The 14,829-nt window shown below is 34.1% G+C and overlaps 1 protein-coding gene across 3 annotated transcripts in view; it reads right to left on the bottom strand.

The window, feature by feature from the left end:
* Positions 1-10,060: 10,060 nt before the first annotated feature.
* The window catches only part of HGF (hepatocyte growth factor), a 79,171-nt gene continuing 74,402 nt past the window's right edge, over positions 10,061-14,829 (bottom strand). For all 3 annotated transcript variants that reach the window (XM_045793376.2, XM_045793375.2, XM_087861137.1), the window contains one exon: positions 10,061-13,785. In XM_045793376.2, coding sequence (XP_045649332.1) covers positions 13,609-13,785 — 177 coding nt within the window. In that variant the 3' untranslated portion in view covers positions 10,061-13,608. The remainder of the gene's footprint in view (positions 13,786-14,829) is intronic.

Here is a 14,829-nt window from a genome sequence, read left to right as displayed (position 1 = left end):
AGCCTTACCCTGTCATTTCAGTAAAATGCGAGTATCACTAGGTGAGTTAGATAATTATATCAATACTTGCTTTAAGTGTGTATTGTAATAAGACTAGTTTGTTATCTCTCCACCCTGTTGCTACAAGGAAAATAGGTTCTTTAAGGATATCCATCTAAAAACAGATGGAACAGATCTAGAGCAGTGTTTTGCTCCCAGACAATCAGGCTGGCAGGAACTGAACAAGAACGTGGGATCCAGCCAGCCAGCTGGTTGGGATAAAGGCCAAAAAGAGGTTACACCTACGGTCAAACTCAAAAACTTAAGTAGAATATAGCAAAGAATGGAGATGGAAGGAAGAACCATTTCAGGAAGACAGAACATCCCTGACAAAGTTATCCAGGCAAGAGACAAACAAATGAAAGAAACAAACAATAAAACAAAACAAATCACTGTTCTTTCAAGAAGCTAACATGGTATCGCTTTGTCTGAAGCACAGTTAGCAAGGAAGGAAGAGGTATTCAGTGAGCTCTGAGGTTACGAAGTGGCTTGGGGTCTGTATCCTGGCAGATGGAGAGCCAAATACTAACTGTAGGCGTGGGCTGCCTGTTTTATATGTGTCTTTTTTGTAGACCACTAAAACAGCACAGACCATGCGGGAGAACCAGTGTGTATTTAGCATTTTAGGATACTGAAACAGTTGAGGAACATAATGAGGGCTTCACCAGGGAAAAGGGGGTTAAAAAAGAAAAGGAATGATGATTTTCAAGGCATAATTAGGTGTCAAAATCAGAAGACCTGGGTGTCTGAGCTGAGAAGTGAAAGAAGGAAGGGATGGACCACGGCTCTCACTCTAGTTTTAGTGCTTTGCAGATGGGGCAAACTGGAATACAAAACAGACTATTAGAGGCAAATCAGTTTAGAGGGAAACCACATGATCTGGGTTTGGAAGAAATTATTTGAAATACCTATTGGACATCCGGGTGAACAGAGACACAGGAGCGCTTGTCTTTCTGAGTAAAACCCAGGAGAGAAGTTTGGACTCCAGATACACTAAACTCGAAGCATAACACTGTAAGAAAAGTCCAAAAAACTCATTTGACTTAAATGCATGTCACGTTATTGTGCAGTTAGTAAAAAGAACATTTCTTTCAGTTGTCTTTACTTTAAAAAAAAAAAACCACGAAAGTCAGCTTTATGCTACCATACACTTAACTACATGCTGAAGTGATAAAACTTCACATTAACAACACTACCCTCTTCGCCATCAGAACTATTCATGAAGGAAAGACACTACAGCTTCCAGACAGGATCGTTGGACTAAGGTGGACTTTTTATTATGTTCTTAGACATTTAAATATCCCAAAAGTGCTCATGATATTCCAAGGTACATAGAGACAGAGTTTAAAGATTCAAACTGACGTGTGAAGGTGGCTGAGGAATATATAGATCACGTGTATAGTGTCAGGAACTGTAAATACTATTAAATAAGCTTTTAATCCCAATGTGTAACCCTATATTTGGGAAACTTAGAGATAGAGTTTCAAAGTCACAGGTTGCACAACCACAGAACACCCCAGGCCTGACTTGTGGAATTGTAAGCAATTCTAGTCTGCAACAGAACCAATCTTCTAAACTTGCTTTAAAAAATAGAATGCTTTCTTCAGGAGCATTCTGGTCAGGAGCTCTTGCAGATTCCTGAATTGGTTAGCCCCAGCAGGTTTATTTCCCCACAAGTTGGGAAGGATGGCCTTACTGTCATTCCATTTTTGTGAGAAAATTAATCCCCCCAGCTTGTCCTTAGAAGGCTTCTTCCCAGTCAGGGATAGGGTCAGATCACAAACTGCACTGGGGAACGAAGAAGCCAAATGACAACCACCTTGTCTCACTCCTTATGGTGGAGTCTGCTAGATCTCTACCTGGGATAGGCTCTCTCTACGAGGACTTTGTCCACATCCCTTTAGGCTATAAAGTAAACCGGACTTCACTTTTGCTTGGGCAGCATTTTAAGTGGTTTTTTTGCTTGTTTGTTTTTTAACTATTCTTGTATAATTCTTTTTAAGTACTTCAGTTCTTTTGAGGTTTTGACTCTTATGTTCTTCATATTTATGATCTCAGTTTGAAAATAAGTAAATAGTAGAATCAAGGTATTGAATTAAAAAAAGGAGATTTTGTTTCCAGGACTGGCTCTGCCTCTAGCTGTGTGACCATGGACAAGTCATTTCACTTTTCTCTTTTTTCCCCCCTCTGTAAATCAAAGAGGTGATTTTTAACATGTCTTTGCAGCTGTCAGATTCCATGTTTAATATAATGCAAAAAATAAATAGGCAAATCATATTTTTTCTGAGACTGCAGTGGCCCTACATAAAAGATTATAATTGCCTTTGAAGGTGTTTCCCTCTTTCATAAAACACCCTCTGGTATCTACAATAAAGGGCAGGCACCATTACTTCTTTTCATTGCTTCCGAATAAAGTCTGGGCTTTTTTCCCCCTATATGAACCACCTTTGAATTCTTACCCTACTACATGTTTCTCTAAGGTTCTTACTATTTCTATGTCACAAGCCTGTTGCTTTTCTTTGTCAATAGCTATACCCCCTCTCCCATCAAAGATAAAGAAGATTCCCCTTCTAAACTAGCCCCCTTACCTTCCTAACCTTCAATTCCATAGTACTTAATATTACAAACAATTCGTACTTTAGCCAGTCATATCTGATGGTGAGGAGGCCATGGTCCTTTAGTTGATGCCTCACAGAACTCTGGGCCAGGAGTACATGAAAAACAGTTTGACCTCTGAATAGCTTCTTGCTCATATCCTGCACAGATGATAGCAACGTTTTCTTGTTTAAATAAGAATTTCCCTTTTTCCCCTACTTTTCAGGAAAATAATTAAATTAAACGTTTATTCAACAGAATGGAAGGAAAGGGTCAAAGAGATTTAATATTAAAAATATGCCCCAAGAGCATTTTTATTACAAATTATTTGAACACTTCCTTTTCTCTAAAATGGATATAGTTATAAAACTTGCCTATGTAACATTGTAATGATGATTAGATGAGATAAAACAGAGCCTGGCAAATAGAAACCACTGAATAAGTATTATGTATTATTATTAGATCATCTTCAAATATAATTAAAAACTTATGATGATAAAACACTTATCAGTCTTACGCTAGCAAAAGAAACCTTTATAATTTCATCTCAAACCTTTATAATTGCTAGTGTTCTCACCATTTGAGAAGTTATGTTATTTTCTTGATAGTAAAGGTATAAACCTCTCTGAATCTACTAAAAGTGTCATAAGATTCTTGGGAATGTGAGGAAGAAAGGGGTAGGATTTGAAAAATTAGGAACCTGGAAAAATTGAACAGAGAAAGGGGAAGATAAAAGTAACTCTAGACTTAAACAATTAGTAATGCAATGATGGAAGTGTTCAAAAAATAGAAAAATAATATTCACATTGGCAGGATTTAAGACTACAACAACACAGAAGATTAAGGAAAGATGAGCCAAAAAGCTCAACCAAATCATGCTGAATATTCCAGAAGCTCTTTGCACTTCTCAGTTACCACTTTCATGTTCTTATTTTGTGCTTGTCTCCCATACTTGTCTGTATTTATAGTGAGGGTAGGGACCAAGTTTTATTTATTCACTATTATGTTTCCAGTGCCTAGTACAATCATAGTAAATGATAGATAAATATTTGCTGACATGTTTTATGTCAACAAAAGTGTATGACAAAAGCTGGTAGAAATCACCTCCCAACACTACCATGAAAAGAATTCAAAGATATTACTATTTTAAATAATAAAATTTAGAGATTGTATATGTCATTATATTTTGGAATTGAACAGAGGGGGTAAAAAAGCATTTGCAAGCAGATAATTACTGATAATTACTGATACATCCATGTAACAAATATTTATCACATAGGGCTTAGCCAGTACTGAAGATAAATGTGTGAAGAATTTAGACCTAGCCCATGTTCTCATGGAGCTTACAGTCAAACGGGAGAAAAAATATATATACATTTATATATACATATATATGCATATATATGCAAATATCAACCAACTTGATTATAACTGAGGTAAGTGTTCTGAAATGGAAGTATATCATACTTTCAGATGCGCAATGTGTAACTGAGTCAGGAGAGTGGGTGGGGGGACAATTGGTGACATTTAAGCTGAAGGATGAAATAGGTATTAGTCAGTGTGGGGAGGAGGTAATTTCAGGCAGAAAGAATAGCAGATGCAAAGGCTTCGAGAAGGGAAAGAGCTTAACCTAGCCTTAGGATGGAAAGAGTCTGAAGTAGCCAAAATGTAGTGGGCAAAAGGAAAAGAGGTGATGGATGAGTTGAACAGTCAAGGACGGTCCATATAGGTATTGGTAGGCCAATTGGAAATCACTGAAGGATTTTAAGCACTAGAATGACACAGCTGTATTTTATTTTTTTGTTTTATTTTATTTTATTTTATTTTATTTTATTTTATTTTATTTTATTTTATTTTTTAAAGATTTTATTTATTCGTTTGACAGAGAGAGAGGCAGCGAGAGAAGGAACACAAGCAGGGGGAGTGGGAGAGGGAGAAGCAGGCTTCCTGCTGAGCAGGGAGCCCAATATGGGGCTCGATCCCAGGCCTGGGATCATGCCCTGAGATGAAGGCAGACGCTAAACGACTGAGCCACCCAGACGCCCCCACAGCTGTATTTTAAAATGTGTGCTTTAGAAACTGGTTAGAAAATGGTTTGGAATATATGTGGAGAAATGCTTTGATATTATTGTAGTAATGAAGGCAAAAGAGAATTGTGGCTTGGATCAAGGTGGAGCCACTGGAGATGAAGGCATGTGAATGATGAAGCATATATTCAGGAAACAAAATCAGTCTCTTGGAATTGTTTGGATATAGGCAGGGAGACACAAAATAAGTAAAAACTAACTTTCTGGATTCTGGTTTGAGTAAACCAGATTAATGTGCCTTTTATGGAGGAGAAAATTGAAGGAAGGGAAGGGATTGGTGTTTAGTTTTGGATACATTTGGTTTAGACGGTGACAGCACATCCAAGAAGTGATGTCAAGTAGACGGTTAAGCTCTTGCCTTTGTACCTCCATCTGTACTTCAGTTCCTCCCTGTTTAGCTGCCCTGCTGTAGTTCCAGCCAAGTTCACCTGTAAGTTTTGGCAATGAAAAGATGCTGAAGCCCTTGACGTGGAGACAAGTGTTGTAATGCGTTAGAGAGTGACATTAACACAGAGAAGGCTTTGTTTTTCCCTGTTACTTTGGATCACAGTTAAGATATAATTGATGGAGGCAGCAAATAAAAAAGGGATGGAGAAAATGAAAGAATAAAAATGGGACATTGACTGTGAATGCTGATGATCTATGCTCAGACTCTATGTTTGTTTATCTTAGGATGACTCATTACACTTAGTGATTACGAGTGGATCTGGGAAATGCAGATAGTTATGACTAAGAAGGAAAGAGGCTAATGAATAATGCTTTAGATCTTTTTGTTGACTTTACTTCTGGGTACATGTAAGGACCCCCAGAAAACTTCCCCCAGCTCCCCTTCAGGTTTTCTTTTTGCCTTCCTTTTCCTCTTTTCATTTTCTTTTCTTTTATAACATTTACTCATCTTTTTCCTCCTTAACGCTCCCATTTCCAACTGGAAATTTCAGCTGATGGGGGGACATTGTTAGGGCTGGTAACATGGGAAAATATTACACTTTTTTGTCTTTTTTTTTTTTAAAGTTCTGGGTGGGTGAAATGGTATTATCTTCATATTTTTGTTTTTATGTTAAGGATATTTTTTAAATACTTTTTTTTTAAAGATTTTATGTATTTATTTGACAGAGAGAGCGAGAGAGTACAAGCAGGGGGAACAGTAGAGGGAGAGGAAGAAGCAGATTCCCTGCTGAGCTCTACCCCAGGACCCTGGGATCATGACTTGAGCCAAAGGCAGATGCTTAACCATCTGAGCCACCCAGGCACCCCTTATGTTATAATAGTATATGAAAGGTCAAATAGATGGAATACATATGTCAGGAAAAATATGCCTCAACTCTTCCTAAGTGTCTGAATTTTACTCAAATTGAGTATAAAAAAAGCAAAAAATTGCCAAAGGAAAGATTGCTGGGAGATTTTTTTTTAGAGAAGAAACTCATTGTAGATTATAAAAGACAGTAGAAATCACAAACTATATAGTTACCACTGACTCCTATTCAGAAAATAAATATGTAAATCTAGTTTTCCTAGACAATATTTAGCAAATTTGTTGTGCTAAACGTGTAACTATTGTTTACATAATTTTAAGGCAGTTCTGTAGTATAGCAAATTTGAAGAATTTGCCATACCATACTCTCTCATGGAGCTTCAAAATACACATGATCATCCAAAGGTCCTTGAGATCTCTGCAACCAAGTGACCTGTATAAAATTTTCCAGCATTTCTAAAAGTTATTCAAGCCCCATTTTGTTTTCATTACAGCTTTAAAATGTCCTGCAGAATAGTGTTCCATGAGAGACCAGATTGGGTAAAGCTTACTTAAGTCATTGAAGAAATATTTCCATTTTAAGAAATATCCAGAGTAAGAGCTTCCATGAGTTCATGAATGAGATGGTTCTGCTTAGTACCTAAACTTTCTGACTGAAACATCAATCTTATTTCCCCCAAATTCTTACTCTCTTAACCAGAAGGACCGGAACATTTCCTCTCAGAATAACTCTTTAAACAACTAAAGTGCACCCTTTCGTCTCTCCTCTAAAGATCCTTAATCACTTTTATAATCCCATAGTGTCAATTTTCATTATTTTTCTTTGATGATCTATAAAATCTTTGTTTTAGGGTATAGTCTTATATTCTAAACTATCACTGCATTTGAATTTAAGCCACTTAAAAAAATCAGAGTACTGAAAGCTGGACAATATTTTTGTAAAGCTTCAAGAATAAATGAAAAAAATATGAATATTTGTCTCCCTTTTCCCCATTTCATTTCATTGCACCATGTTACCCAAGTTGATTTCTCTCAGTTAAGAAAATTCATCAAATGAAAACCTTTTGCTAATTGAGTAACAATATTGTGAAACTTCTCAATGCACAGCAGATGGCATATTTGCACATATGTAATGAGTAGACTGTTGTTGCCTCGGAATATTTTTGCAATAATTGATACGATCCTTTTCCCCTCAATGTTATGACATCAATGCTTTGTGGAAGAAACTCAGATGGAAAAACATTCACAGACATAATCAAAACTGTATCAGGCTATGTGAAGTAAACACCTGCATCCATTATCAAGCTACAATCTAGTTCTCCATTTTTATTTTTAATAACTGCATTTGCAAATATAAAGGTATAAACTCTTCAGAGTTAATAACTCCTCTCTTTTCCAGCTGCATGCTCTAGTGTATGAAATGCAATAGACCATTGAAAAATAGTCCTACCTACTAATTCAAATCTAAATAATGTAATTAAATATGAAACCCTAAAATTCTTAACCCTCACTGAGAGTTGCTTAATTTTTACAAAAATTGCATGTCTCTGATAAACTTTCAAAAAGAGGGTGGATTATAGAGTATTAATAATTGTAAAATATTTATAGAGTATCATTACAGGTGAAGCACTGTGCAAAATAAAGAATATACAAATATTAATAACAAGACATTGCTGATGTCTCCAAGCAGCTCACACTGAGTGGAGGCAGTTTGCACATTAAAAACAAAGCAGAATAAAACAAAACAAAATAAATCTCATGCAGTCATGGGCAGACTCTATAACAAGTGGAAAGAAACCATCAGCAAACCCAGCCTAGAGCTGAAGAAGTAATGACTTCTAGATAAAAGATGTTGAGAATGGATTCACAAGGGAAATTATGTGACTTTTGAAGGCTGGGGGTGTTAAAGAGAAGCCTGGTATTCACAGGGACTGTTTGAATACAGGGATGAAGTTTATTCTTTTTTAAAGATTTTATTTATTCATTTGTCAGACAGAGAGAGGGCACAAGCAGGGGGAGCAGCAGGCAGAGGGAGAGGCAGGCTCCCTCCTGAGCAGGGAGCCCGTTGGGGGACTCCTTCTCAGGACCCTGGGATCATGACCTGAGCCAAAGGCAGAGGCTTAACTAACTGAGCCACCCAGGTGTCCCATGGCATGAAGTTTAAAAGTGAAGACATTTATGATGTGAAATGAAATAATAAAAATTAGGTGATGGGTGTTCAGGAGTATTTGAGAGAAATGAGGGTCCAAAGTCAGTTTGGAATTAGATAATATGTCAGATTGATAGGTTTTGTTTTGTTTTAATGTTGTTCTCTACCTTTTTAAAAGTGTAAAATAATACGTATAATCTATAATCACACACTTCTTTTGAATTATTTACTTTGCTCAGTATTTTCTGCCTTGCTTAGATGTGGTTCAGGCAGTAACATTTTCTTCATAGGAGTGTATGTAAACTTTAACCAAATTACTACAAATATTCTTTTATATTGAAATTACTTTTAAATTTCAGCTCTCCTAAAATACTCTTGCAATTGAGATATTTGTGAATATAAGGAACTAGATAGATAGATAGATGATAGATAGATAGATAGATAGATAGATAGATAGAGATGATAGATAGATGAGACTGTGTAGAATAAGACAAAATATATTTTAATATATTTTATATTTTTTTAATCTGGATTTTACACGAAAGAGTTGTAATTTGGTGAAATGACATAGAAAGTGCTTTTAGGGTTGTATAGATTAAGCATGGTCCCTGTGAGGAAAATAATGAAATAGAATAACAATGAACCTCCTGAACTAAAACATTGAGGAAATGCAAACTAAGGTGATTCTATTCAGGACACTGACAAATGGGACTAATTAAAGCATTACAATTTATAAGAGTAAATAAATAAAATATAATAAGAAACCAACAAAAATATTGTCCTTTTTTTTTTTTATTATACCCTAGATATTTACCTAGCTTGCTCTTTCACGCCTGTTCAAATACCATCTCTTAGGGAAGGTTTCCTGGACTATTCTATTTAAAATAGCAGAATTTAGGGGCGCCTGGGTGGCACAGCGGTTAAGCGTCTGCCTTCGGCTCAGGGCGTGATCCTGGCGTTATGGGATCGAGCCCCACATCAGGCTCCTCCTCTGGGAGCCTGCTTCTTCCTCTCCCACTCCCCCTGCTTGTGTTCCCTCTCTTGCTGGCTGTCTCTCTCTCTGTCAAATAAATAAATAAAATCTTTAAAAATAAAATAAAATAAAATAAAATAAAATAAAATAGCAGAATATAGGTTTAGAATGGAATGGAGTTCTTAAAAAAGAGAAGAAAAAAAATCCAAACTTAGATAAATCAACAATATACGTATTTGAAATGTTCTTTGATACCGCTACCAGAAATACTGATAACAGAACTGAATAAATGCATATATTTTGCTTAGATGATAATCATTAGGAAGATCAGATACTATCAGGGGCTCTAGAGTTAGATATATTAATCATCACTTGAGATAGGTATCTATGCCAGAAAATTAATAGTGCAACTTTTTTGGGGAAGAGGAAATATAACCTGAAATAATTAATAGTGTTACAGAGCTCCATTTGGTTATATCAATTGATAATTTGTTCTTCCATATTTGCTTTCAGTTTGAATTAGGTGAGTCCGTTGGATTCACAGTTATTCTGAATTTAATGCATATTTTAAAGATATATTGATTGGTTAATTGAATCATTTGCAATTACTTTTGTGATATATAGTGATATGGTAAAGGAATTTAGATAATCCTTCACGACAATATTTTGCTTATATTAGCTAGTTATATCACAGCATCATTCTAGCAAATATGAAAATGACTAAATAATTGTATATTACAGTGGGAGAAATCAAAGTGCATAGAGATTAATGGTTTACTGAAGACCACTGATAATGCCATGGATAGAAGTTGGAATAAAATAATGATTATTTGTCTTAGTTCTAGTATTTCTTGCAATAAAGTATATGTAATTTCTGTCAAGAGATCATTGTTGTTTTCTGCGTTAAGCCCTAGGGCAGATTCAAATATGTCCATGCAGATAATTATAATAAGAGAAAGGAAGCATTTTGATAAAATATTTTATTATTATTAATAATAATAATATAATCATGGTTATAAAAATAGCAACTTTATTAACTACACGAACTTTATATACAAGTCATAACCACAGTGCTCCCTTTTTGGGTAAGCATCCAGCTATACCATTCAATAGGCAGCTTATCAATTTCCTATTTACACCAAGACAAACAGTCATAACATCCACAGTATTCCATTTTCAGTTTCCTAAGACAGAAACTTTCTGTGCAAATGGAAATGAACTTACTTAAAATACACTGTCAAGATTTTGGGGACCGGAAAATTTTAACTTTTTTTTTTTTTATTAGTAAATTCTTAGTACAAAACTCAGTTGAACATTGGAAGGTAACTTCTTTTTGAACTTTATTGCGAGAAGTATTTACACATAGACTATGTCTTTTTATTCAAGTTAACTTTATCGTTCAAATGAGTTTGTCTATAAATACAGGATATAATTAAAAGTTATATTTGGAAACAGCAAATCAATTTAAAGTTTTTTAGTATGAGAGTTTATTAAAATTCTTTACCTCATGATTTCTATATTGCAAAGCTAGTTTTTCTTTTAAAAAAGAGAGAAAATATTTAGAAACAACAACAAAATGACAACTTCTTGACAGTGCTTTTTTCCCCCCAAGAGAATGTTGTGGCTATAACATTCACTTTGTATAGTACCATTGGTACCAACAGGAAATATTCACAGGAATAAGTGAAATACAATTTTTGCTATCACATGCCATTATTGTTATTTTTCTTGCCTTCCAGTGTCTCAGGTTTCCCATAGTTTGAAACACTTAGATAGCAAGCAAGAGCCTGTTAATATTAGAGATTGACTCAATATAAACCATTTTACTGAGGACCTGCCCACAGCAAATAGGTAAAACTCATTACATATTTTACAATAAAATTAAAGAAGTATACAAAAGGATTATCATCCCTTCTGCACGGCAGAGGCATTATGACAAATATTTGAATTTTACATTACTATTCCTGGCAGACATAAAAAAATGTCCACAGTTACAATAGCACATAACCATTATTCAAACAACCCAAACAAAAATAACATTGAAAATTTCTAATTTAAAAGATCTTTTTGTCCATTACTCAAAATACAATGGATTTTGGATATGTTGGATTTTTCATTTTTGTCACTTATTAAGAAAAGAATGCCCAGGAAATAGTATCTTTTGCCAGAGAAAAATGACATGATTATTGATTGTCCTACCACCTAAGATCACATGGATCTTGTTCATCTTGCTTTCATTGTCAATTCTACTGATCTCCCCTATTACAAAGAGAACTTCCCAAAGCTAGACTGCTTAGTGCACCATGTCTGATGTTTTATTGGTGGTATGTTTTCACCCTTTAATAAAATGGAAAACATTGAGTTCAAAATATCTAAAAAGTTAGCTGCATCTTGTGTCTAGGTAATCCCTAGCTCTCTTTCCATGGAAATTTAGAGGGAAAGACAAGAAAAAGAAATATCTTAAAATGTGAGTATTTAGTTGTATTAGAATTTCATAAATGTTCTACAAATATCATTAATATGTGATTTAATCAAATTTTGCCAGTTCATCAAGAAAAAACTGAAAAATACTTTAATTTTGGGACAATATGCCTTTGAAATTCCTAATGTTTTTATTAAAATCATATATCACATAAGGAAAGAAAAATACAATTAAAGAAGATGATGTGGACTGACAACTTTTCGGATCTCTCCTTGCTTTCACTGTTTCTTGATACCATAACATATCTTATTACAGTATGTTCAATTTGTATGGCACAATTTGGATAATATTTTTGGATTTGTATAGGTATTTCTGGATTTGCTGTCCTATACTCTGTGGACTAAGCTTTCAAGTAAATTTAAAAAGCATTTTACTCGAGATTGAACAGTGTCCTGTGAAGCTTTGAGAGCATTGTTTGGATCTCTGGCCTTAATTGATATCATTCAAGAGAAACAAATTAGAGAAATGGGGATACTGGATTGGAATCACAAATTATTTTTAAATTTGTACAGGATGATTTTGTGAAAATTCACATCCTATCCTATTAGAACTTGTTGTCTCATTTCTTGACAAATACAGGATTTTTGTTAATCATGCCAAATACAATAATAAATATGATGATTTGGTGTTATGAAACAGAATACAAAATTTGAATGAATATTCCGCATAGCATTCAAAAGATTTATGTAAAATGAAATAAGATAAAATGAAATTTTCGTAAAATATTTCATTTTGGAGAATTGACGCCCCTTTAAAAAAAATTGAATTCAGAGGTTAGACAAGCTAGTTCCTTTCCTTTCCTTTTATATTTTTTTCCCTTTACTTGAGTAAAGTTTCATTAGGCTAAAAAACTTTCAGGTTGAGAAAGGCATCCTGATTTTTTTTTTCTTCAATATATACTTTAATTCGTAGTTTGATGAAAGTCTATTTACAAATCTTTGGAGACATATGGAAATTTTCTTCTGAAATAATTTTTTAAAATTTAAAGAAGGTGAGCTACACGCCAGTCACAGCAGCAAGTCTTAGAATTAACCTACTTAAATACTTTTTTAAGCTTCAATTAGACAATTACCTAAGAATAATAAAGAAAATACTTTAGGAAAGTAGATCTAAAAATACCTTGCATAAATAAGGGTCCCTAAATTTGAGGGAAAGAATAATACTAATACACATATTACCCTCTTCCCTTTAAGAATTAGAAACTACACAATGACTAGGATAATAAATATATTTAAACACTTAGATTAGGTGTTACTTAACTTTGTGGGTCATGACCACACCTTAAATGTCAACCAATAGAGGTCATCTGCAGATTATAGAGAGAGAATGAGCTGGTCACTTCTATCTTGCACCTCTCCTTAAAATTTCTACTGGTCTTTAGAAATTTCTGTTTTTCTCTTAAGGAAAAACTACAGGTACATGCTTTAGAATATTTAGAGGTTACATTAGATATACCATAATTTGAACTCTAGTGTATGCACATGTATACCCAGGTCTGCATAGATGGGCACATGATTTTGTGGAAAGTATGTGGACCAGTATTAGAGGATACACAATGAGGAGAAATGAATGACATATAATGTATGGCGTATGAAAGGTAATATAATTTAATATAGAGTTACAACTTAAGGACAAAGGTATAAATTGTCTTTGTGAGGTTAAAATAATGTTTAACGTATAGTTTGTTCATAAACTAACCTGGAAAGCAGCGTAGAGAGATTAATTGAACTTTTCCATTAAATCTTTTATCATCCAGCAATTATACCTTTGCAGTTTTTAATCCATTCAAGTATCTTCAGGAGATATGTTACTACACTTGCATGTACCTTAGTTCACTTCAACATTTACAAAATAACACTGACAAACAAAACAACAGAAAACACCCATAAATATTAATGAGTATCTTAACAAACTTATCACTCAAGTAGTTGTCTTAGGATTGCTTTAAGTGACATTTTAATTCCATGTTCTTCGAAATCTTCATGTAAAAGAGAATTGTGTTGATGGAAGCTTCAGACATGGTTATATCAGCTATGACTGTGGTATCTTATACGTTAATATAATTTTGTGTATCCATTTTGCGTAATATGCTACTCGGACAAAAATGCCAGGACGATTTGGTATGGCACATCCACGACCAGGAACAATGACACCAAGAACCATTCTCATTTTATGTTGTTCACAAACAAGTGGGCCACCATAATCTCCCTAGGAAGAAGACATGCAGCAATAACAACAAAAAAGTGTTATTTTAGAAACAAAAAGTAATAATTCACTAATATTTCCTATATAGACTTATATCTCAAATATACATATATACAAAAAAAGAGAATAGATGCAACTGAGATACGAAGACATAAATAGATTTACTAGACCATTGGTCATCTTTCTATTGAATTACCCAAGTCACACTGAGAGAAGTACAGAAGTTCAAAGTGTTCTATCATGTGGAGTATTCATTTAAGAATGACTTCTCAAGAATGCCCAGGCGGCTCTTGATTTTGGCTCAGGTTGTGATCTCAGGGTCATGGGATTGAGCCCCATGTTGGGCTCCACACTCAGCATGGAGTCTGCTTGTCCCTTTCTGTCTGCTCCTCCCCCTGCTTGCACACACTCTCTCTCAAATAAATAAAGAAATAAAATATTTAAAACATTAAAAAAAAGAATGACTTGTCTTACACAAAATATTCACTCATCTTTTAAAATGGTTCTTGTTTTTGTTGAATGCAGATTAACACAAACAACTAATAGCTATTCAGAGGTAGACTTTATATTTACTTTTATTTTCTTCTAATGTTCAAAATATGTTCAATTTAGAAAATGTAAAAAATACAAGAACTTTTGTACTCCACCTGTAATCATACAGTTTTAATGACTAAATTGCATCACAATTTCCCTTATTTCTAAAGCTCTTTGTTTTCCTTCCTTCTATCATGTCCCCAGAAAGATTTTAGAAAATTAAATATAAATCATAATTGATAAAATAATCTATTTACTGTTTGGAAATTGTTTTTGGGCATAAAGAAAGAATATTCCTTCATTTACTGTTGTATGTGTAGTTAATATAATTATATTCATATATTTTTTATATCTCATACCCCCCTTTGTAGAAGGTAGTCTCTAATTTCATGGCATTTTTTTATACGGTTACCCTGTTTTATCCTCAGACACAGATAGATGATAGACAAAAGATGAAAAGATTGATTGATTGATTGATTTGTGTGTATATCTTTATAAACATGTATATATTAA

The sequence above is a fragment of the Ursus americanus genome, chromosome 3 (genome assembly GCF_024610735.1).
Source record: "Ursus americanus isolate L20-20 chromosome 3, mUrsAme1.1.p, whole genome shotgun sequence".
NCBI classification, from domain to species: Eukaryota; Metazoa; Chordata; class Mammalia; order Carnivora; family Ursidae; genus Ursus; species Ursus americanus.
The sequence above is the reverse complement of the archived record's forward strand: the minus strand, read 5'-3'. Positions and strand labels throughout refer to the sequence as shown.